Below are 23,032 nucleotides of genomic sequence, written 5' to 3' on the forward strand. Positions count from 1 at the left end.
AGGTGAATGTCAGAAGCACGTATAATAATTTACCAGGGCTACTCGATTGAGTAAGGGATACTCGATCGAGTAACACGAGGTTCACTCGATCGAGTAAGGGCCACTTGATCGAGTACCCTAAGCAATTCTCAGCACTGTCCAATTTTTGTAAAACGGTCATATCTCACTCGTTTCTTGGTCATTTTGGGCGTGTGACCTATCGTTAGAATTCTAAAAGAACAAGATATCACCTCCAAGTGGAATCACATCAAAGTCATATATACATATCAAGTTATAACAGTTTAAAGACACTTTTTTTTGTGATTGAACAACCAAACTATTTGATTTCCCCTTTCAAACAACTTAAACATCAACAAAGTGAACAAAAGCGACTCGATACTTGTAAAACCAGTATCCCTAACCACATGTTACTATCTACCAAAAGCCAAACAATAACATCTATCATCCTCATATAATATTCAACTTATCAATCATGTACTACCCGCATGCTTTAACTTTATAACATGTCGTAAAATAAAACATACTTATATATTACAACTCCTATTCCCATGTTACTAATAAAACAATATTACAACTCCACTTCGTCACTTAAATACATTCTTAATCACGAAATTCACATTCTCATGCAATTGCCACTCCATCTTTTCCGATCAATTCATCCATTTCAACCACATTCTTCATCCAACGTGTGCATATGAAACAACAGTAAACAAGTATATAACTTTATTATATAAATTTACGCAAACAAAATTATGTATAATCATATCACATCCCCTAATCACATGTTACTAGTATAACCACATTATAAATTCTCCCTTTCATCACATAACATGCTCTTAATCATAAATCATATTCTTATGCAGTAATTACTTCATCTTTTCCACCAAATCATCCATCATACACTTTATCCAACATATGCATATGAAATACCAGTAAACTAGTAGCTTAGCCAGTAATCATATTACCATATACGATTTCTTTAATCCTTTCCACCACATCCTCCATTCAACCACATGCCATTCATCCAATAAATTCATATATATACATATTCATCCAACATATGAAATAGAACATTAGTAAACACATAGCAGTCCCATAACACCCCATAATGACCGGTTTAAAGTTGTAGGGCAAGTTCGCAACTTTAGGACGTCTCAGTCTTTGCATTAGCTCCTAATAACTCCTACCCGGTTTCATTTTATTTGACTCCCTAGATTCATTGGGTTCATTAGTTACCGGTTCCAAAATCGTCGCTCTGATACCACTTTGTAATACACCTGTTTTGGTAAGATTTTACCGACTAAAGATTTGTGAGTCAATGCGGCTATTCCAATTAAAATACGATATTAAAGACTTAAGTAGATCGATAGTAAGAACATAGTGAGAACGAAAATAAACAACTAGTACGAAAGAGAAACAAACGAAAAGAAAGAGAGACAAACGACACAAGCGAAATGGTGACGCGGGAAACCCAAAATGCGGGAAAAACCGCGGGGGGAATAGTATCCCACCAATGATCCACTAGTAGTAATAGTATTCGAGGGTGAACCTAGCTGGAACGATCAGGAGGTACATCAGTGATCTCCAAATGACTAAGTACAAATGATACGAACGATGTATAAATTTCTAAGTGTGTTAATGATATTAATTGTTGCAGGTGGTGAATGATATTTCTTCGAGTGGAGTCAATGATGAATGCCCTTGAATCTGATGTTCGTTGCTCTTTTATAGCCGTCCTTTAAATTGTTGCACGTGTTCCCTACATATGCTCAACCATACGCTTCACTCCCTACATATGCTCCACTTCCTATGAAATCACTTTCTATGAAATAGTAAGTGGTTGCTGACTTTGTCAAAGCTTTTGCTGACCACTTCAACGTTCATGCTGGCTGCTTGTTACTTAATTCAAACATGACCTTTGTATCACTTGAAAGTCTAGGTTCATCCCCCCTTGTTCTTCCTTGCGTCTAGCAGCTTGCTGCCTTGTTATTGATCCGTGTGCCTTTATTTTATCCAATTGCGAGTTGCCATGTCATGATGAGAATGAGAGGATATTTTTACCCATACAACTACCTCTAAGCAACTTCAGGTTCTGTTCTTGCTCGATGGATGCTGGGAGTTGCTTCCCTCCTGGACGCTGCGTGTAGTGGCGATGTCATAGCGTGACATCAACTCACTTACATTCTTATCCACTGAGTCTGACCGTTAGAGGTCTAATCAGTCATTTCCTCCCAATAACTCCCCACCTCCCCTACGTCTCCTTTCCCTCGATCCCCCCCAACCTAACTCCCTTCTCTTAACTCCCTCTCTTAACTTCCTCTCTTAACTCCCTTTGGTTATAAATACAACCCTCCCCCTCCCACTTCCTTTATTCCCGTCCTTATTAACCCTTTTCCCTAAAACCCTTTACTCTCCCTCCCCTCTTATAAAATCTCCCTATCCACCAGGTCAACTCCTTACTTTGTTCCCTCTCTCTTAATTTTTTCACCTCTAAACTTCGCAATCATAGTCAAAAAGGCTATTTGCCACACCGCTCCTCCTCCTTCTCCCCGTGGGGGTCCATCTGCTTCTGCTCCCTCTCCCTTTCGATCCTCGCAGATCACTATCTGTGTGATTTCAGATTTGTTGATACCCCCTCGAGGAGGTGAGAGGGAGGTTTGGCCTTAGGCAGAAGGTCAAGATTCACATTGCTCAGCCTGGGGAGGCGTCAGATGCCCATAATCCCGGTTGGGTATACATGTACGAGTACCCTTTTACCCAGGGTTTGTGTTTTCCCTTTCCTCCTTTGGTGCAAAGGATCTTGCGTCACTACAGGTTGGCGATCTGCCAGCTTGCGCCTCATGTATGGTGCATTCTGGTTTCACTCTACATACTCACTGAGGATCACGCTCTGGGGATTGGTCTAGGTGACCTCGCCCTGCTCTATACTTTCAGGCCCTTTGTTGCCGGGCTTATCACCTTGAGGTCCTGCGACACCAGCAAACCTGGCATGATCCTTTCTCCCAAAGTGAGGGATGAAGGCTGGAATACGAACTTCATCTTCGTTAAGATTCACCCCCGAGCACTTATTTGACAAGTGGGAGGGGCCTCTAAAGGTAATTTTAGTTTCTGGGTATCTGTCGTTTTTCTTTTATCTTAATGTTCTTACAAGTGTACTGCTGCAGGTTTGAAGCAGCCAGTTCCCTCAAGAGATCACAGCATGATTAGCCATTTATTTGCTCTTCCTATTGCAACTCGTTCTTACCCTGGTGTACTTTCTTCCCCTATTGGTGCATCTTCCTCCGAACCTCTTAACATTAGTGAAGGAGAGCAAGAGAAGGAAGAAGAGAGAGAAGAAGAAGAGGAAGAAGAGGAAGAGGAAGAAGAAGAAGAGGAAGTTGGTACCTCCACCAGTCAGCAAGAACCCCCAGCTGCCGAATTCCAGATGTCGTCTGGTAAGGCTTTGTTTTTTATAGGTTTTCGTTCTTGCTATTTGGTCATTTGAGTTTATGTTCTAAATGTGTTCTTGTACTAGGGAATACTCCTGTTTCCTCTCTCTCCCTGCTGGATAGAAAGAGGAAGCAAGTTGCTTCTGCCTCCTCCGGTCCTTCTCCCAGGAAGAGGCCATCGCTCCCTGCTGAAAAGAAGCCGGTTAACACGCCTGACCTTATTGAGATTGCTCCTCTGGCTGCAGTGGCTCCTAGGCCTCCTCTGCCCAATACCTCCACCGTAATCCGCCTTCCCAAGGGGTATGGCTCCAGTGGGGTGCCCCTCTGGCCTCAAATGGAACAACTCCTGCTCCCTGCTGCTGTCCATTCCTTAGGAAATACTCCTCTTCCTACAGTACTAGATGACGATCCTGGACGCGCCCTGCAGGTACTTTTTTAATTCCCCTTATGCTTCATTGGTCTATTTTTTTCGTACTGCTGACTGTTCTTCTTGCAGGTCTTGCAGGACGGCCTATTCCTGCGCAGGGAGGTTGCCAGCTTGATGAGGGAGGTGAACAACCTCAATGTCAACATGGGGAAAGTGGAGGCAGATCTGGCTCTGTCTAGGAAGGAGAAGGTGGCGACCTAAAAGAAGTTGGATGAGGAGAAGGCGGCTGCCTAGAAGCAGCTGGATGCTGAGAGGAGGGCGGCAGAGAGGCGTATGGAAGAGGCTCATAAGGAGGTGGAGCTGTTGAAGCATCTGCTCTTAGACTCTACATTGGTTTCCCCCTGGGAAACAAAGATGAAATACATCAAGTAGTTTGAGGCGGGTGAACACTCCAACTTGCTGGGTGGTGATGAAGGAGAGACTAGTGCTAGGACTGAACAACCAGTTGTCGCGTCGGTCGGGGAGGTCAGGGAGGATGCCCTTGTTGCCCAGGGAGGGGAAGGTCCATTTGGGGGAGAGCCTATTGTGGAGCCCAACACCCCCTGTAGATGTTCTTGCTGGTGCCGCTCCGGATTCTGCTGCTGCTGCCTAGTTTAAGCATTTAAATTTTAATTTTTTTATCTTGATGTTTTGTTGGGCACCCTGTGTGGTGGCTCATTGTAATCCAACTCTTGGTGCTTGGTAATTTTGGGAACCCTTTAGTACTCTTTGTTTTTGCCTCGTAGGAGGGGCAAAAATACTTACTTTTCAAGTTCCCCCTGCTGAGGGGTGTTTATGAAAATTCCGTTTTGTTCCTTCTGTTGTTTTGCTAGCAATTTTTTTGTTCTTTCTGTTTGTGTGCCGGCTTCGTACTTGTTGAGGTGTCTATGGTGGTTCAGGGAGCTTTCTGTCCATCAGGATGCTCGAATCCCTCTATTTTGACCACGCGCACATTGGGTACTTTCTGCAGGAGGAACAATTTCCTAGTTCTTGCTCATCAGTTAGCCTACTAGGACATTGCCTTAATATTCAACTTACCATATCCACATTCAATCCAAAAATAATGATAAACCTAAAAATGGAAGCAATTTCATAAATCCAAAATAGTTTAGGGAGCACAAAGTGTGTTCCACCAGAGTTTTACAACAACTTAAAAGAAAGAGAGTTTCATTTTGGCCTTTTGAAATACTAAGTACGCTGCTTCCACATTTTGCTCCTTGTGACACCTGTGAAGTTGACATCAAGGGAAAATAAGAAAAAGGGTTTTGACTCAAAGGATCTGAAAGATACGTTGTAATTTGTCATTTCCATAGTACGACCTGCTGAATTCAGGAGACTTAGCACGTGCGTACAGAACGAAAGACCTTGCCTGGTGACGTAGTTGTTCCTGCTGTCAAAAGAGATGTTACTGTTAGACCAATGCAGGTGGTACAGTCAGGCGGTACAAAATAAAATGATTAGTTCTTTGTGTATGTACCTTATGAGAGAGTGAAATGTGGCTCCAGCAAGTGGGTTCTGGGGTTGTTCCCCTTCAAGCGATAGCTGCTTAATCAAAGACACTTTTAGCAAGTTAGTTCATGTTCTAAGGTTTCTGGAGTACTGAATGCTTGGATTCAAGGGTCCTGGGATGTACCTGTTGGAGGTGGAACTTCTGGGTCCTGCACCTGGAACCTTAGACATAATACTTTTTAAGGTGAATGATGTTCCAGGATCTAGGGACAGCTTCCCCATCCATAGTCTCCAACTTGTATGCCCCATTACTCACGATGCCTTCTATAAGATAGGGACCTTTCCAATTGTAGGCGAATTTGCCTGCACTCTAATTCTTGGTGTTTGGGAATACCTTCTGTTGGGCCCTAAATTATCCTGCCTGATCAGGTATAGCCCAGGTAACAGCCAAGGACAACTTCCAGGCAAAAGATATCTAAAATCAGGCATTACTTCAACACGGATAGGCACCAAGCAGGAGTTGATAGAAGACAGGCGAAAGATAACCAGCAGCCTGAAAAGGAAAAGCACCAGGCTACTGCAGGGAACAAACAGGCAGTTTTATATATGTTCCCTACAAAAAAGGAAGACCAATTCCATAAAGCAAAGATATAGGGAGCAGTCAAAGCAACGGCTAAGAAAGAAGCAACCATCTCCGGGTAAATAGGGCACACTCCCTATTTACCAGGAAAACCTAAACGGCACAAAGACAATTGGAAGCAACCACCTATAAATAGAAAGGAAGAGAAGACAAGAAGGATCATCTGAAAGACCATCACTTTTACTCATATTCTTTGTATTCTTAAGCAATATATTCGCATCACGCCCGATATAACAATACTCGTCAAAGCTATCCAATCATAGTAACAATCACTCCTGGCTTGGTGCCCGTGGTTTTTTCCCTTATTCCCGGGGTTTTTCCACGTATAAATCCTTGTGTCATTATTTATTAGTTTGTTTTACATTTAATTATACCAATCAGGCAAGTTATTCGAGTTAGATCACCCTACATATAAATCCCTGGCAGGACGCTCTAGATCAATAAAAACCCTGCCAAAACAATTGGCGCCCACCGTGGGGCATCTAACTCAAAAATAATCAAAAGCCCACCATCAAATACCACAAAAAACTAAGAAAAAATGGCAGGAGATAGCATTGAGCAACAATTAGTCTGCTTTGCCAAACAACAAATTGTTGGAGATGGAACAATCAAACAAAAAATGATCCAGTTGTCGGTGGCAAAATTGAAAGAATCGAATCCACCTAAAGATACAGCTGGGAGAAAAAGCTTCAGGATCAAAATTGAAAGTCCAGCCTGGCACACCATTCTCCTCCATCATAAGGAACATTGACTTCTCCAATATTGGTACTCCAACTCCATCAAAATCCAAAGCAGGAGAAGAAATGGACTCATGAGAACTCCAAAATCAAGAACTCCAAGATCAGACTAACACGGCCATTATGATGGCTATGCTCCAAGAAATCCAAAAACTTCACGAGAGATTTGAAAAGATCCCGAAGTTCCTACCCCAATTGAAGAAGCAAATCCGAAAAGCTATCTTTGATTCACCCTTCGTGGATGAAATAGCAAAGATAGACTGCTTAAAGAAATTTGTGATTCCCTCAATGAGAATCTATGATGGAACCACGGATCCACAAAACCATGTTGCCTATTACAAGCAAAGGATGCTTTGGCGGCATCAATTCCCGTGAACTACGTCAAGTATGCATGTGTAAGGGATTTGGAACAACTCGAATGGACTGCCTTGCAATGGTACATAAACCTGCCAAATGGAAGCATCAAGTCCTTTGTCGACCGGTCAATTCTTTCAATCATCGGTTTGCCGCAAACAGGGAACTAGAAAAGAGATCCATGACTGCACGGGGTTGAACGAAGCCTGGAGAATCCATCAGATCATACATGACAAGATTCAACAAAGAAAAAGTCTCAATCCCCAGATGTGATGTTGGAACAGCCGTTGAAGCTTTCAGGCAAGGGCTACCCCTGGACAATGACTTCTACGATGAAATGACCATGAAGCCCTGTCATACCTTTGAAGATGTCCAAGAATTAGCCATAGGCTATATCAGCCGGAGGAAGACAAAGGCTACAAGGCGTATAATACCGACAACAACTCGGATATGACAAAACCAACAGAAAAGCTTTAACAACAAAGGAAGCGATTCCTGGCCATCTCCCTACACAAGACCGACCAGACATCAAGTCAATTATACACATGAACAACGAGGTAACTCCTATACTTATCCTCCTGTCCAGGAATATAACTTCTCTGTTGACATTGCATGATTAATCAAGAGGCTTGACCATATGGGAGACATTGTCAAGTGGCCAAAGAAGTCAGACAACCCCAACTCAAGAAAGGACACCACCAGGTGGTGTGAATTTCACATGGACATAGGTCACACAACGAGGAAGAATGCCTGGGATTACGGAGACAAGTGGCTTACCTGCTAAAGAAAGGATACCTGAAAGACTTGATGCAAACAAAGAACAGGAAGATGACGGAACAAGAAGAAACACGAAAAGGCAACAACGTGACCTACCCCTTGCACCACCCATTTATGAAGTCAAATTCATCAATGGAGGATCGAAAATTTGTGGCCCGACCGGTTAAATGCTAAGAAAATTGCCATGGAGTCAAAAATGAAATCTCCTTTTAAATCTATCAATTTACCTCAAATTACTTTTGACGACACCGATATGCGGGGCATTCCGGACCTCCACCATGACAACTGGTAATCACCATGCAAATAGGAACCGCACGTGTCATGAGAATCCTGGTAGATGGAGGCATTTCGAAAACCCGATCATGCTTGATGTCCTTAAAGCAATGAAAATTGATGAAAGTCAAATCATAAAGAAGTCTAATGTCCTAGTAGGATTCAGTGGAGAAACAAGAAACACACTGGGAGAAATACACCTGCCCACATATGTGGAAGGAGTATCTTCATATGAAAGATTTGGAGTCCTGGACTGCCTGTCATCCTATAATGCCATATTGGGAAGACCATGGATCCACAACGTAAGAGCCATACCCTCCACCTATCACCAATGCATCAAAATACCAACGAGAATGGGAGTAGCAACCATTAAAGGTGAACAAAAATCTGCCCAGGAATGTTATACTTGAGTCACTCAAGCCTTCCAAGACAGGTAAGTCCCTCGCCTAGCAATTACAAAGACTCTGTCAGACAACTCATGTGGCGAAACCAAAATGGAAATCGATCAAGTAATTTTAGACCACGAGTACCCCGATGTGCACGCATCGGTAGGATCTCGATGTCCCCGATCATATCGGGCCAAATTAGTAAATTTTCTTAGAGGTAAATCTTCATGTTTTGCCTGGTCACATTTTGATATGACCGGAATAGATGCCAATATTATTACACATAAACTAAATGTTGATGAGTCTTATAAGCCTCCCAGCGAGAAAAAGAAGAAAGTTTGCACAAAAGACATGCTATCATTAATGAAGAAGTAGACAAACTATTGGACATGGGGATGATAAGAGAAGTCATGTACCCTAGCTGGCTAGCCAACGTAGTGGTGGTTCAAAAGAAGAATGGCAAGTGGAGAGTTTGTGTAGATTACACAGACCTCAATAAAGCCTGTCCAAAAGACCCATTTCCACTCCCACACATAGACGCAATGGTGGATGCTACAAAGGAGACACGAACTCCTCGACATTCATGGATGCCTCAAGTGGATTCAACCAAATCAAGATGCACCCATCTCGATCAGGGAACATACTTTGCATTTATCACGGAAAGGGGCATATATCTTTGCTACACAAAGAATGCCCTTTGGCCGAAAAATGCGGGGGCAACATACCAACGCCTGGTCAATACAATGTTTAAAGACCAAATAGGGGACACCATGGAAGTCTATATTGATGACATGGTAGTTAAATCAAAGAAAGTCAAGATCATGTCGGGGACTTGGAAACAGCCTTTAAAATCCTAGAAGATTTCAATATGAAACTCAACCCATCCAAATGCCATTTCAGGGTATCCTCGAAAATTCTGGGGTACATGGTGACCAAAAGAGGGATAGAAGCTAGCCCAGAACAAATAAGAGCCATACTAGAACTGGAATCCCCCAAGTCGGTCAAAGATATTCAAAAACCGACAGACGAGTTGCGACCACTGAATAGATTCATTTCCGGATCATCGAAGAAGATGCAAGGCATTCTATGACCTACTCGGAAGAACAAAACATTCAAATGGTTGCACGAACACGAGTCGACCTTCCAGGAGCTCAAACATACCCGACTACACCTCCGCTACTTGCCAAACCGACAAAGGAGAACCCCGACGGTCCTACCTATCTCACACAGAAACAAAGAAGTAAGTGGAGTCCTGACCAAAGAAATTGATGGCCAACAACATCCAAATCTACTATGTAAGTAAAAGTCTCCTAGATGCGAAAACCGGTATGGCCTACTTGAAAAATATGTACTTGCTTTAGTAATGTCCTGCACTAAACTTCGACCTTATTTTGAAAGCCACCCAATCGTTGTAAGAACCAACTTGCCTATCAAATCTGTCCGAGAAAGCCCGAGTTATCGTGGCGGAATGGCAAAATGGTCGGTACAAATCAAGACCTATGATATAACCTTTGAACCCGGACGGCAATTAAATCTCGGACATTAGCAGGACTTCGTGGTCGAATTCGGTCCTACCTAGAACCGCCTCATAAAAGAGGTCAATCTTCTTGACACCCAAAAAAAGACCAGAATGGACTCTCCATGTAGATGGGGCAACAAATATGAAAGGCACTGGCCTAGGATTAGTCCTAAAATCACCACAGGGAGACCTGATTGCACAGGCTATTAGTTGTGAGTTCAAAGCCACGAATAATGAGGCTGAATATGAAGCCCGATTCTTTGGATTAAAGGTATGTATAGAACTCGGTGTAGCAAACCTCAAGGTAAAAACCGACTCTCTCTTAATTTCCAATCAAGTTAAAGGAGTATATCTTTAAAAGATTCAAAGATGATACTCTATTTGGAATATGTCAAAAACCTTTGCAAAAAATTCAGAACCTTTGACATTGACCAAATACCAAGGGACCTAAATACCCACGCGGATGCCCTAGCCGCCACTGGGATCAAATTTCACCTGCTTTGTGTTTGACAAAATACCCATCGTCCACCTGCTGGAACCAACCATAGAAAGGCCTGAACAAATTTGCCCTATCCAGGAAGATACAAATTCCTGGACTAAACCTTACTATGATTGGTTCCTACAGAGGATACTCCCTACAAATAAAAACGAAGCAAGGGCCCTGAAAATCAAAGCATCCACTTATACCATTATAAATAACACCTTGTTTAAAAAGTCTCAGTGGACCTTACTTACGTTGCACGGAACCAAATGAAGCCAGCCAGGTCATAGAAGACATACATAATTGATACTGCGGAAATCATAAAGGTGGAAGGAGCTCTGGCAAGCAAAATTCTCGGACAAAGCTACTACGGCCAACCCGAGAGCCGATCGCATAGCATACAACTCAAAATGTGAAGCTCACAAATCCATTCCCCTTATATCCATCAACCATCGAACTACTACATTCCATCTCGGCCCCCCGCCATTTATGAAATGGGGCATGGACATAGTAGGGAAGCTACCTCGGCGCCCGGACAAAAAGTCTTCATGCTAGCAATGATTGACTACTTTTCCAAATGGATAGAGGCAGACTCTTACAGGCAAGTCAAAGAAAAAGATGTCATATGATTTATCAAAAGGAACATCATATGCAGATATGGAATACCTTCAGAAATAGTCTGTGATAATGGAACACAATTTGTGGGAAAAAGAACACATTTAATTTACGTGCACAATGGAATATCAATCTAGTCACATCCACACCAGAGCTACCCTAAAGCCAACGGCCAAAGCGTAATCAAGCAACAAAGTAGTAATCGGTTGCAAGAAAAAAGCTGAAAGAAGAAAAGGAAGATGGGCGGAAGAGCTCCCCTAGTAATGTGGGTATGGGCCGACAGACCACACCCAAAATGACCCACAAAGCCAAACACCATATTCCCTGGTCTATGGCTGCGAAGCGATAATACCAGCAGAAATTCATGTGCCAACTACCGTATAAAAGGCTGAACACAATAGAAGAGAACAGGCCCCTATTACAAGATAACCTACTCTTAACGAAGAACGAGAGATGCGGCCAAAGTCGGGATAGCCGCCTACCAACAGAAAGAGCGAAGTTACAACAAAAATGTCAACATCGGAGTATTCAAAGAAGGAGACCTGGTACTAAGGAAAGTTTTCCCCAACACCAGAGAAAAGAACGCAAGCAAACTAGCCCCTACATGGGAAGGCCCGTACTTAATTGATTCAATAGTGGGACAAGGAGCTTACAAGCTACAAACTTTGGAAGGAGAAATGATCCCCAGATCTTGGAACATTTCCCACTTAAAACTATTTCATATCTGAGAAGCAGGTAAAATCACCCACCCTATATACATGTGCTAAATTCCATACCTGCTATGTGCTAAGTTGCCACTTAAAACTATTTCATACCTGCTATGTGCTAAGTTGCTTACATGTTATTTTTAATTTTACCCAAAACTTTATTTCAAATCCTGAAAACTTGTTTTACGCCTTCTTTTCACTTATTATATGTTACACTTTAGGCTTAAACAAATGTTCGGATTGAGGGCCACTCCACCCAACCCAACAAAGATTTCTAAAAATGCTCTAATTTGGCACCCGCCGCCTAACCCGAAAAATAAACCGAGCTCAAGACATAAAAAGACAAGTACAAAGGTGGAATAGACCATAGTACTTGTCAAAAAAGCCCTCTGACAGTGAGGGCCATAAGCCCTCCCGACCGGCAACCACCCTCATTCTTATAAGCCCTCCCGACGAGCGAGATAAAGCCACCATTTCCTATAAACACGGAATGAGGGCCATAAGCCCTCCCGACGGGCATTACTCTAACAAAAAATATCACATGAATGTACAGTACAAATCCCGATCAAAAACAAAGAAGAAAATCAAGGAAAGGATATATATATTAAAACCTACCCAGGAATACACCCTTCCCAGGCAGAAAGAACACACCGTTTATCCAGGCAAAGCCAACAAAAACCAAAACAAATCCTAAATTATTTGTTCAGGGAACATCCCCCCTGAATAGGCCAAAACAACACAAAATCCCACAAACAGAAAAAATCAAACTAGCCCACCTTGGACACAAAGAGCAGAACCAATCCCCTCATCGCCAGCCTCCTCTTCTTCATCTCCTTCACCATCACTGTTTTTCCCTTTGGATGGAGGAGAGTCCACCTCCTCGTCGATGCAACTTACAAAGCTCGGGATAAGTGATATTGAGATCGACCAATTCCCGATCGGGATTCCAAAAAGGCCTGACTTCGAGGCTCTTTCATAGCATCCACACGACCCTTGCCAAAGAAATACAATGCAAGATCTTTATACCTGGCCCGAACCTCATCCCTCTCTACGACCAACTCCTCATTTACCTTTAATCGCTCCTGCATAGCTTTGTTTTTCACCTTCAATTCTTCCCCGGGCAATATCAAACTTAGCCGAAGAGCTTTCAAGGCATCCTGAGCGATTTCACTTAGCGGACTCCACCAAAGAACCGAGCCTTCCCCGCCTCATTATCCTCCTTCAACGAATGATTCTCGGCCTTGGACACCTCCAAATCGCTTTAAACTTGTCAAAGATCTTTCTTCAAGAATTGTACCTCCCAATCCAAGGCATTTTTTAGACCATGGACTTATTCCGGTTGACAGGCACTCCTCAAAGACATCATTAACATTCTAAAACAAAAGAAAATGCCCATCTAAGCCACAAAAAAGAAAACACACACAAAAACCCACAACAAACAAACACAAAAATATATACCTCTGAAGCATGGTAACCAGGTTGGCAAAAGATAATCCCCGAACGATACATAGCGGCCAAAGCACGAGCGAAGCTTCCTCTCGCACTGGTACTTGAAATAAGGATCATCAACCACAAAAGCCTGAGCCCGAATTTGATCCTTAGCAAACCGGACCTCATCCATACGAGCCCGACTCCCCGACCTCATGAACTCCTCCCAAAGAGTCATCCACTCTCTTCCTCTTCTCAGACGATCACTTTCATCCACAATCTTCTCAGGGCGACACCAACCGAGCCCCCGCACAGATTCCCGAATTTGAACAAAGACTATCACTCCCCGTTGCCTCACTACTCTTTGACTTCTCCCAGTAATTTGAGAAACCCCGCCTTCACCAAAGACAGACCAAAACTAGCAATTCTCGCGAAGCCCCGGTATCCGCACGACGAGTTTCTAAATCAGCAATATAAGCATGAATCCAATACAGGAAACAGAATGACAAAACAAGCAAAAGAACTTACTCCCCGACGAAGATGCCCCTGGAACCTTAGTGCTCTTCACGGGCTTATAAGTGCTCAACTTAGCCTTCTTAAAACGAGGCATAGCGACTTGCCCCCGCATGGCGAGCCAAGCCCTCTCCTCTTCAGAACGCCATAAACGCGCTATCCCACACCGACCCTCAAAGATCGGGATCATTCACCCAGTCATTTACTAAAAGAAAGCACGGGCAAAGTAAGTAAACTCTCCAAAAAATATTATTACCAAACCAAAAAATAATGCAGGAAAGAAAGATTACCTCCTTCAACAATTTGGGTAATTAAGATAGTCCAGGTCGGGGCAATTGAGTCGGCCTTGATAAACATATAAGTTTGAGCCCGCCTTTATCATCCCCCCCGAATCAAAATTGGTGATCGGGTGAGCCATCTTTGACCCGACTCGAAAATTAAACCTCCCAAAGAGAATGACTCTTCAGGTGATAGACGTTCTTAAAATCATCCAGGGTAATAACCAACTTATGCTTAGAGCATAAATGCTCAATAGAATGGACAATCTTCCAAACCATTGGCATGAGTTGAAACGGAGGAACCCTAATAGCCCTAATCACCTCAGCCATAAAAGGAGAAAGGGGAAGTTGACCACCACCCCTGAAAGCCCTCTCAAAAATACAGAACCAACCCGGGCTACTCCAATTAGCCCCGATAGGACCATTCTCGGAATCCAAACTTCAACCCATGAGGAATGAGACCCCCGCCCTTTATATAATGCTCAAAAGCGAGGTTTCATTGATTAGCCTCATGGAAAGAGACCGCCAAAGCCTTATTAGGAGAATACTCAACCCCCTTATAAGACATAGACAGAATCTCTGGAGGAGGAACAACCTCCACCACATCATCCTCGGGGATGACATCGGGGACCCCCTCAACCTCGGCGAAACCATTTCAACTTCAACAGAACTTTTTCAACCTCGGCGGAGCTTTTGAAGTCATTGTCTTTCTCCGCCACCAGCCATATATTATTTTTCTGGAAATGAATTTTTACAAAGAGAGAATTTTTTAGAAAGAGAAAGAAGAAAATTAGAGATTGGAATGTGAAGACATACACGGAATAAGCGGGATATTTATAGCGCAAAACTATAACGGCTAGGAAAGCAAGTGGTTAAGATCAATCATGACTCTCCTAGGGTTTTGTGAACCTACCCTATTTATGGTAAGTAAATCGTTACAAGAAGTTGAATCAAACACAAATTCTGAATCCGATAAAAAGTCCCCGCACAAATCACTTGCACGGCCCAAATTTTTATCTCCTCATTCCTGGCCGACCCAATAAAGGAATAAGCGAGATAAGGGGCAATTGTTGGGCCCTAAATTATCCCGCCCGATCGGGTATAGCCCAGTAATGACCAAGGACAACTTCCAGGCAAAAGATATCTAAAATCGGGCATTACTTCAACACGGATAGGCACCAAGCAGAGTTGATAGAAGACAAAGGCGAAAGATAACCAAATACGAAAAGGAAAAGCACCAGGCTACTGCAGGCAACAAACAGGCAGTTTTATATATGTTCCCTACAAAAAAGGAAGACCAATTCCAGAAAGCAAAGATATAGGGAGCAGTCAAAGCAACGGCTAAGAAAGAAGCAACCATCTCCGGGTAAATAGGGCACACTCCCTATTTACCAGGAAAACCTAAACGGCACAAAGACAATTGGAAGCAACCACCTATAAATAGAAAGGAAGAGAAGACAAGAAGGATCATCTGAAAGACCATCACTTTTACTCATATTCTTTGTATTCTTAAGCAATATATTCGCCATCACGCCCGATATAACAATACTCACGTCGGGCTATCCAATCATAGTAACAATCACTCCTGGCTTGGTGCCCGTGGTTTTTTCCCTTATTCCCAGGGTTTTTCCACGTATAAATCCTTGTGTCATTATTTATTAGTTTGTTTTACATTTAATTATACCAATCAGGCAAGTTATTCGAGTTAGATCACCCTACATATAAATCCCTGGCAGGACGCTCTAGATCAATAAAAACCCTGCCAAAACACCTTCCTAAGTACCAGGTCTCCTACCTGCAGCGTTCCCAGCCTTACGTTTTTGTTGTAACTCTTGGCAGTTGTCTGCTTGTAGGCTGCCATCCTGATTTGGGCGCTGATCCTTGGCTCATCAATGGTATCCAGGCTGCTGGCCATTTCTACCTGGTTCCTCTCTTCGGTGACATTGGCATATCAATGCGTCGGTACTTACACCTCAGAGAGAAAAACTGCCTCGGCCCCATATACCAGACTGAATAGTGTTTGACCTTTTGCCACTTTGGGGGTAGTTCTATCAGACCACAGCACGAAGGGGAGCTCATATGCCAAGTTGCCTCCTATCTCCTCCAGCCTTCTTTTCAGGTTCTTCATGACTATCTTGTTGCTGGATTCTGCCTGACCGTTGGACTGCGGATTCCAAGGAGTGGACTTAAGCAGCTTGATGTTCCACCTGGCGCAGTAGTCTTCCGTTCTGTTGGATATGATTTATAACCCGTTGTCACATATGATTTCTGAAGGGATGCCATATCTGCTGACTATATTCCACTTGATGAAAGATATCACATGCTTCTCCTGGATCTGAGGGAAAGATTCTTCCTCCATCTATTTAGAGAAATAATCCGTCATTGCGAGCATGTACGCCCTGTTTCCAGAAGCACGGGGTAATGGTCCCACAATGTCCATTCCCCATTTTATAAAAGGCCAAGGCGAGATGATCGGATGCATATGTTCTGCTGGTTGGTGGTTGACAGGAGCTTGCCTTTGGTATTCTTCGCATTTATTGGCGTAATCTATGGCGTCCTTCCTCATGGTAGGCCAGAAGTAACCCTGCCTTAATGTCTTGTTGGATAGGCTCCTACCCCCTGTGTGATTTCCATAATCACCACTATGTGTATCACACATTACTGCATGTGCCTCCTGTATGCTTAAGCACTTCAGATAGGCTCCTGCCAAGGACTTCCGAAATAGGATACCATCAATGAGTACGAATCTGGAGGATTTCATTTTGAAGCTCCAGGTGTCTTTCTGGTCAGGTGGTAATACCTCATCACGTAGCCAACTAATGTAAGGCTTGCGCCAATCATCAATCTCTTCATGGGGTGTGGCAGTACACAGTATCCCTAGTTCGTATGTCCACTGGGTGGTTGTAGCCTTACTGGCGTTCTGTTGTTCATTCTGACGTATGGCAGGTTTTATGACATGTATTAATGGTATAGTACCCACTGCCCCTGGAGTGAAGGCTGCTCCCAGGGTGTCAAGAGCATCCTCTTCAACATTGCGATCCCTTGGTATCTGCCGGATGTGGAAGGAGGCAAAGCGGAGTTTGAGCTCCTTCGCCACTTCCAGGTAGGCTATCATTTTAGGATCCCTGGCCGTGTATATGTTATTCACATGGTTTACGAACAGTTTGGAGTCACTATACACCTCGATGCGGCTGATTTACAATTCTAAGGCTAATTGGAGTCCTAAGATTAGGGCCTCATATTCAGCCTCATTATTCGTTGCTTGGAACTTACACCATACTGCATGTATTATCTGTTCCCCCTAGGGTGATTTCAGGACCAGCCCTACCCCTGCTCCCTTTGTATTGGATGCCCTATCAACATGTAACTCCCATACCCGCTCCTCTTTAGCCTCACTTAGGGTCAAGATTTCACTGTCAGCTTGTTCTTGAAGGGTGGGACTAAAGTCTGACACAAAGTCAGCTAGGGCTTGGCACTTTATGGCTGTTCGGGGTTCAAATTTCAGGTTGTACCCACTCAGATGGACAGATCACTTAACCATTATCCCTGACAGTTCGGGTTTCCTCATTATGGTTTTCAGGGGGTAGTTGGTCACGACTGAAATTGTATGTGATTCAAAATAGGGAGGCAATTTATACGAAGCAGTAACAAGTGCTAAAACGAGTTTTTATAGAGATATGTACCTGGTCTCTACAGGTAACAGAGACTTGTTTATATAGTTTACTGGTTTCTGCATTCCTTCGTGCTCCCGTACCAATACAGCGCTTACAGCCGCCTCTGTCACTGATAGATACAAGTACAACGGTTCTCCCTATTCTGGCTTGGAGAGAAGAGGAGGGGTGCTTAGGTACTGCTTGAGCTCCCCAAACACCTTTTCATGCTCCTGCGTCCACTCAAACTTCTGGCTCTTCCTCAGGATGTCATAGAACAATCGACACCTGTCTGAGGACCTTGATATGAACCGGTTTAGGGTTGCTATCCGACCTGTGAGCCTCTGTACGTCCTTTGGCTTCTGAGGAGATTCTAACTGAAGTACTACTTTGATTTGCTCCGTGCTGGCCTCTATCCCTCTTTGCGTCACCAAGTACCCCAGGAATTTCCCAGAGGAGACTCCAAAATTGCATTTCAGGGGGTTCAGCTTCATATGTTATTTTCTGAGGATCGAGAAGGTATTCTCCAGGTGGGACATATGTTGTTCTGCCTTTTTGGATTTGACTACCATATCGTCAATGTAGACTTCCATTGTTCTCCATATCTCCTCCTTAAACATTCTGTTCACCAGGCGCTGATAGGTGGAACCAGCATTCTTGAGGCCAAAGGGCATCACATTGTAGCAAAGACAAGCCTCGCGTCGAGATCCAAGGCTGTTTTCTCCCGATCCTTAGGGTCCATTTTTATCTGGTTGTACCCACTCCAGGTGTCAAGGAAGGTAAGTAGCTCATGCCCTGCTGTAGCGTCTACCATGGAATTAATGTGCGGCAGGGGGAACGGGTCTTTTGGGCAAGCTTTGTTAAGATCTGTGAAATCGACACATACTCTCCACTTGTTGTTCTTCTTAGGTACAACCATAACATTCGAGAGCCATTCTGGGTAGTTCACTTCCCTAATCTTGCCTGCTGCCAGGAGGTTGTCTACCTCCTGGTTTAGCACCTCGTTCCTTTCAGGAGCAAATTTCCGCCTTTTCTGCTGGACTGGAGGAAAGTTGGGGTCTACATTTAACCGGTGTATAATTACACTTGGATCTATGCCAATCATGTCGCTATAGGACTAGGCGAAACAATCCATGTTAGTACGTAGAAATTCAATTATCTGCTCACGGATGTTACCTGCACAATCAGCTCCCACCAGCACTATTCTTGCTGGAAACTGTGGGTCCAAGTTTACTTCGTCGAGTTCCTCCTGGGGAGGTGCGATCTACTACCTCTGGACACACAGTTTCTGTAATTACTATGTTGGACCAGTTGCGGTGGGTTTCAGAGCGTTCTTGTAGCAATCTCGAGCTTCATTTTGATCTCCCCGTATCTCCTGCACCCCCCAGGGTGTAGGGAACTTCAGGCTCTGATGGTATGTTGATGGTACCGCTTTCATTTCATGGATCCAAGGCCTGCCAAGTATCACGTTATAAGTTGACGGACCATCAATGACCAAGTATCGTACCTGTTTGTTCATACCCCCTGCAAAGGTAGGTACCACTATTTCTCCAAGGGACTGTTTGGTTTCTCCGCTGAAAACTACCAAGGGTACTGCCTTCTTCACTAGGTTTTTCTCGTTGAACCCCATATTCTTCAAGGTTTCCAGCATTATCAGATTCACAAAGCTTCCTATATCTACCAATATCTTTTTAACAAGGCAGTTCCCTATAGAAAGGGTAATGATCAAGGCGTCATGGTGGTGTTCTGCCTCATCAGGTACATATGCCTCGTCGAATGAGATTCTTTGGTAGATCCCTGTCACGACCCCGAGGAGAACTCTGGTTTATCTCCTTTAGTCTTGGTTGCATGGCGATTTGCTGCTGAATAAGTGAGAGCACATATCTCCGACCCCCCTTGTGATGACGTTCATTACCTTTGAGTAAGGTGGAGGTGGGGATGGTTGGGCCTGGTCAGTAGTATTGACCTTTCCAGATTTCGCCCCCTTGGAAAGCAGGTGATCCAAGCATCCAGCACTGTAGAGGCGCCTTACTTCCTTTTGTAGTACTACACAATCTTCTGTATTGTGGCCAATATCATTGTTGTATTCACATCTTTTGCTGGCATCTCTTCTGTCGTTCTCCCTGGGAATAGGATTCTTGGGCCACCTGGCCCTCTGCCCTAGCTCCCTGATTACCTTCATTACCCCAGCAAGTCCAGTGGTGAACCCATACTCTATGAGCTTAGGTGGAGCCTCGGTGCTCTCTGTTTTTCCTGAGACTTTGTTCACTGTGTTCTTGCTGTAGAGTTTGGCTCTTTTATTCTTTCTCTCTGTTGTGATTTTTCTGTTGGACGACTCTGTTCCATACTGGTCCCTTCTATCCTTATCCTCCTCTAGGCGATAAGTAGCCTCTGCCATTTGCTTGACTTCCTCAAAGGTGGCACATGGATGCTTGGTGAGATCCTTGTACAAATCAGAGTCGCGATGCAGTCCCCTTCTGAAGGTGTTGACTGTCGTTGTAGAGTCGCACCTAGGGATAGATATTTTTTCCACATTGAATCTTGCAAGATAATCCCTGGTGGACTCCTCGAACCTCTGGACGATCCGGTATAGATCGCTGGATAATTTTTCTAGCTTGCGACTGCTTGCGAACTGCTAATTGAAAACATTCACTAACCCTCCAAAGCTGGAAATAGACTTGTTGGGAAGGTTAACGAACCACTGGAGTGCGGCTCCTGACAAGGTGGAACCGAATCCTTTGCACATACATGCCTCCTTTTCAGGCCCTGTTTCTGCAACCACCATCATTTTCTGTTTGTACTGGTTGATGTGCTACAGCGGATACTCTGTTCCATCATACAACGTCATTGTTGGTGTGGTGAACCCCTTTGGCATGCTGACAAGAGCAATGCTGTCCACGAAGGGGGAATCCGCATAGCACTCCGGGGTTGCTACCTCCATGGGACGTGGTAACCCTAGAACCTTGCTGAGTAAGGATCTGATATCCTACAACTGTTGTTCTACATGGCTTCCTACCCCATACTCTGGTTGTGGGGTACTGAGTAGATCCCAAATGGATTTGGTGTTCCTCCTGGCATGTAAGGAGGTACCATGTAGCTTCCAGGTAATGGTGTTGAGTTCACAATAGGCCTGAACTGACTGTCTGGAGTATATGGCATATAGGAGCACATCCCGGGATATGCGTTTCCTACTGACTGTTCCCCTGGATTGCTCCCAGGTACCACCGGCATACTGCTGGTTGTTGATATGGGATCTGGAGTCAGTGCTCCTAATCCCACATGATTGAGTACCATGGGGTACGTTTGCGGCATACTTGGTGGTGGTGGGACCCCTAGTGGTTGGATCGTACCCTGGGTGACCACTGTTCCTGCTGGATATACTTGCTCGGGTGGTGTGGTTACCCCTGGTGGCAGCATATCCATATCGAGCCTTGTTACTAGATTTTGCGGCATTAGCCTCTCTGAGTAATCCCTGGCATTCCCCTGGTCGAGTGTTAACCTTGCCATCTACTGGGGCGTTCCCAGGGGTGACACTGCATCTATCTTCTCTTGCAAGGACTGGTTGTCCCTTTGTAACCCTATCACCGCCTGCTGCAAAGATGTCATCCCTTGGAGCAACTGCTATACCGGATCCGGTTGTGATGCTCATGGGAGACGGGCTCCTATTAGGTGTCCTGGTGATCCTGGGCGCTGCGGACTCCCATCCTTATTAGGCTTTGGCACGGGGTTGATAACTAGTGATTTGCCAGCCTTCCCTACCCTAGATCTGTGATTTTGGGGGAGTAAGGAGGCTTTTCTGATACTTTGGGCTGAGCCTGGCCTGCAGTCACTCTAGTGGTAGGAACCGCCGTTGTTGGAACATCGGAGGTTACTAGCGTCGCCCCTACTACTGGAGTTTGCGTTGATGTACTCATCGGATCTGATACATTCTGATTGGATCCTGACATTACCAACTATAGAGATGTTAGGATATTTCGAAAAAAGGTATATTAACCAAGATTTAACCACAATGCCCCACGGTGGGCGCCAAATTATTTTGGTAAGATTTTACCGACTAAAGATTTGTGAGTCAATGCGGATATTCCAATTAAAATACGATATTAAAGACTTAAGTAGATTGGTATTAAGAACATAGCAAGAACGAAAATAAACAACTAGTACGAAAGAGAAACAAACGAAAAGAAAGAGAGACAAATGACACAAGCAAAATGGTGACGCGGGAAACCCAAAATGTGGGAAAACCCGCGGGGGGAATGGTATCCCACCAATGATCCACTAGTAGTAATAGTATTCGAGGGTGAACCTAGCTGGAACGATCAGGAGGTACAACAGTGATCTCCAAATGACTAAGTACAAATGATACAAACGATGTATAAATTTCTAAGTGTGTTAATGATATTAATTGTTGCAGGTGGTGAATGATATTTCTTCGAGTGGAGTCAATGATGAATGCCCTTGAATCTGATGTTTGTTGCTCTTTTATAGCCCTCCTTTGAATTATCGCACGTGCTCCCTACATATTCTCAACCATACGCTCCACTTCCTATAAAATAGGAAGTGGTTGCTGAATTTGTCAAAGCTTTTGCTGACCACTTCAACGTTCATGCTGGTTGCTTGTTACTTAATTCAAACGTGGCCTTTGTATCACTTGAATGTCTAGGTTCATCCCCCGTTGTTCTTCCTTGCGTCTAGCAGCCTGCTGCCTTGTTATTATTCCGTGTGCCTTTATTTTATCCAATTGCGAGTTGCCACGTCATGATGAGAATGAGAGGGTATTTTTACCCATACACCAAGGTGCCTTACTAGGACCACCTAATGCATGGAAGTGCTACCATCTCGGTTACCCGAGACAATATATATCAAATTGACCATAAAAAACATACTTTAGATAAATAAGTTTAACTGATTACATATCCAAAACCCAAAAAGTTAAAGTAAAATACAACTGTTCTCAAAACTGTAAACCAACTCAGTGAAACTGCCATAACAAACACAGCGGAAGACTAAAGACTAATATGTGATGACTCCATCCCCAGCTAGATCCCGCGTGTATCCAAGATATACCTGTTAAATAACTACTTACCACCCCTGAATGGATCACCACAGTTTTTAAAACATTTAAACGTGGTCAGTTACTGCATAAACAATATAAGATAAATAACATCGATACACAATCACAATCTCCAACACCGTCACATCACCTATCATCAGACTACACACTAAAGTGTGTAGCCCTTCTAGAATATCTATCGCAACAGATATTCCTCACCGCCAGTGGGGGACTGCAGTCATTCCCACCTAAGCCCTGCTCATCTCCATCGAGCGAATAACCCATGTTCCTTAATGTGCACATCCCCCTTGCGACGGGAACAACAAGGGGCAAATCAAGGG

General features: G+C 43.9%; 2 protein-coding genes across 2 annotated transcripts; both read right to left on the reverse strand.

The window, feature by feature from the left end:
• Positions 1 to 16,350: 16,350 nt before the first annotated feature.
• Positions 16,351 to 17,106, reverse strand: LOC141629464 (uncharacterized). The gene has a single exon (XM_074442462.1). It carries the CDS (start codon positions 17,104 to 17,106, stop codon positions 16,351 to 16,353), a length of 756 nt encoding a protein of 251 aa, XP_074298563.1.
• Positions 17,107 to 18,938: 1,832 nt separating this feature from the next.
• Positions 18,939 to 20,426, reverse strand: LOC141629465 (uncharacterized). The gene is made up of 3 exons (XM_074442463.1): positions 20,394 to 20,426; positions 19,557 to 20,273; positions 18,939 to 19,328 (listed from the first exon to the last, which is right to left on the reverse strand). Exons 1-3 carry the CDS (start codon positions 20,424 to 20,426, stop codon positions 18,939 to 18,941), a joined length of 1,140 nt encoding a protein of 379 aa, XP_074298564.1.
• Positions 20,427 to 23,032: the final 2,606 nt, after the last annotated feature.

This window comes from Silene latifolia, chromosome Y (assembly GCF_048544455.1).
Source record: "Silene latifolia isolate original U9 population chromosome Y, ASM4854445v1, whole genome shotgun sequence".
NCBI lineage: Eukaryota > Viridiplantae > Streptophyta > Magnoliopsida > Caryophyllales > Caryophyllaceae > Silene > Silene latifolia.

Excerpts from the sequence above, each read along its gene's own strand:
- LOC141629464 (XM_074442462.1), bottom strand. The coding sequence starts at position 17,106 with ATGATAGCCTACCTGGAAGTGGCGAAGGAGCTCAAACTCCGCTTTGCC.
- LOC141629465 (XM_074442463.1), bottom strand. The coding sequence starts at position 20,426 with ATGGTGGTTGCAGAAACAGGGCCTGAAAAGGAG. Across the intron at positions 20,274-20,393 it reads AAACAGGGCCTGAAAAGGAG|TTCGCAAGCAGTCGCAAGCT; the intron begins GCATGTATGTGC and ends TTCAATTAGCAG. Across the intron at positions 19,329-19,556 it reads CACCTCCACCTTACTCAAAG|ATATTGGTAGATATAGGAAG; the intron begins GTAATGAACGTC and ends CTTGTTAAAAAG.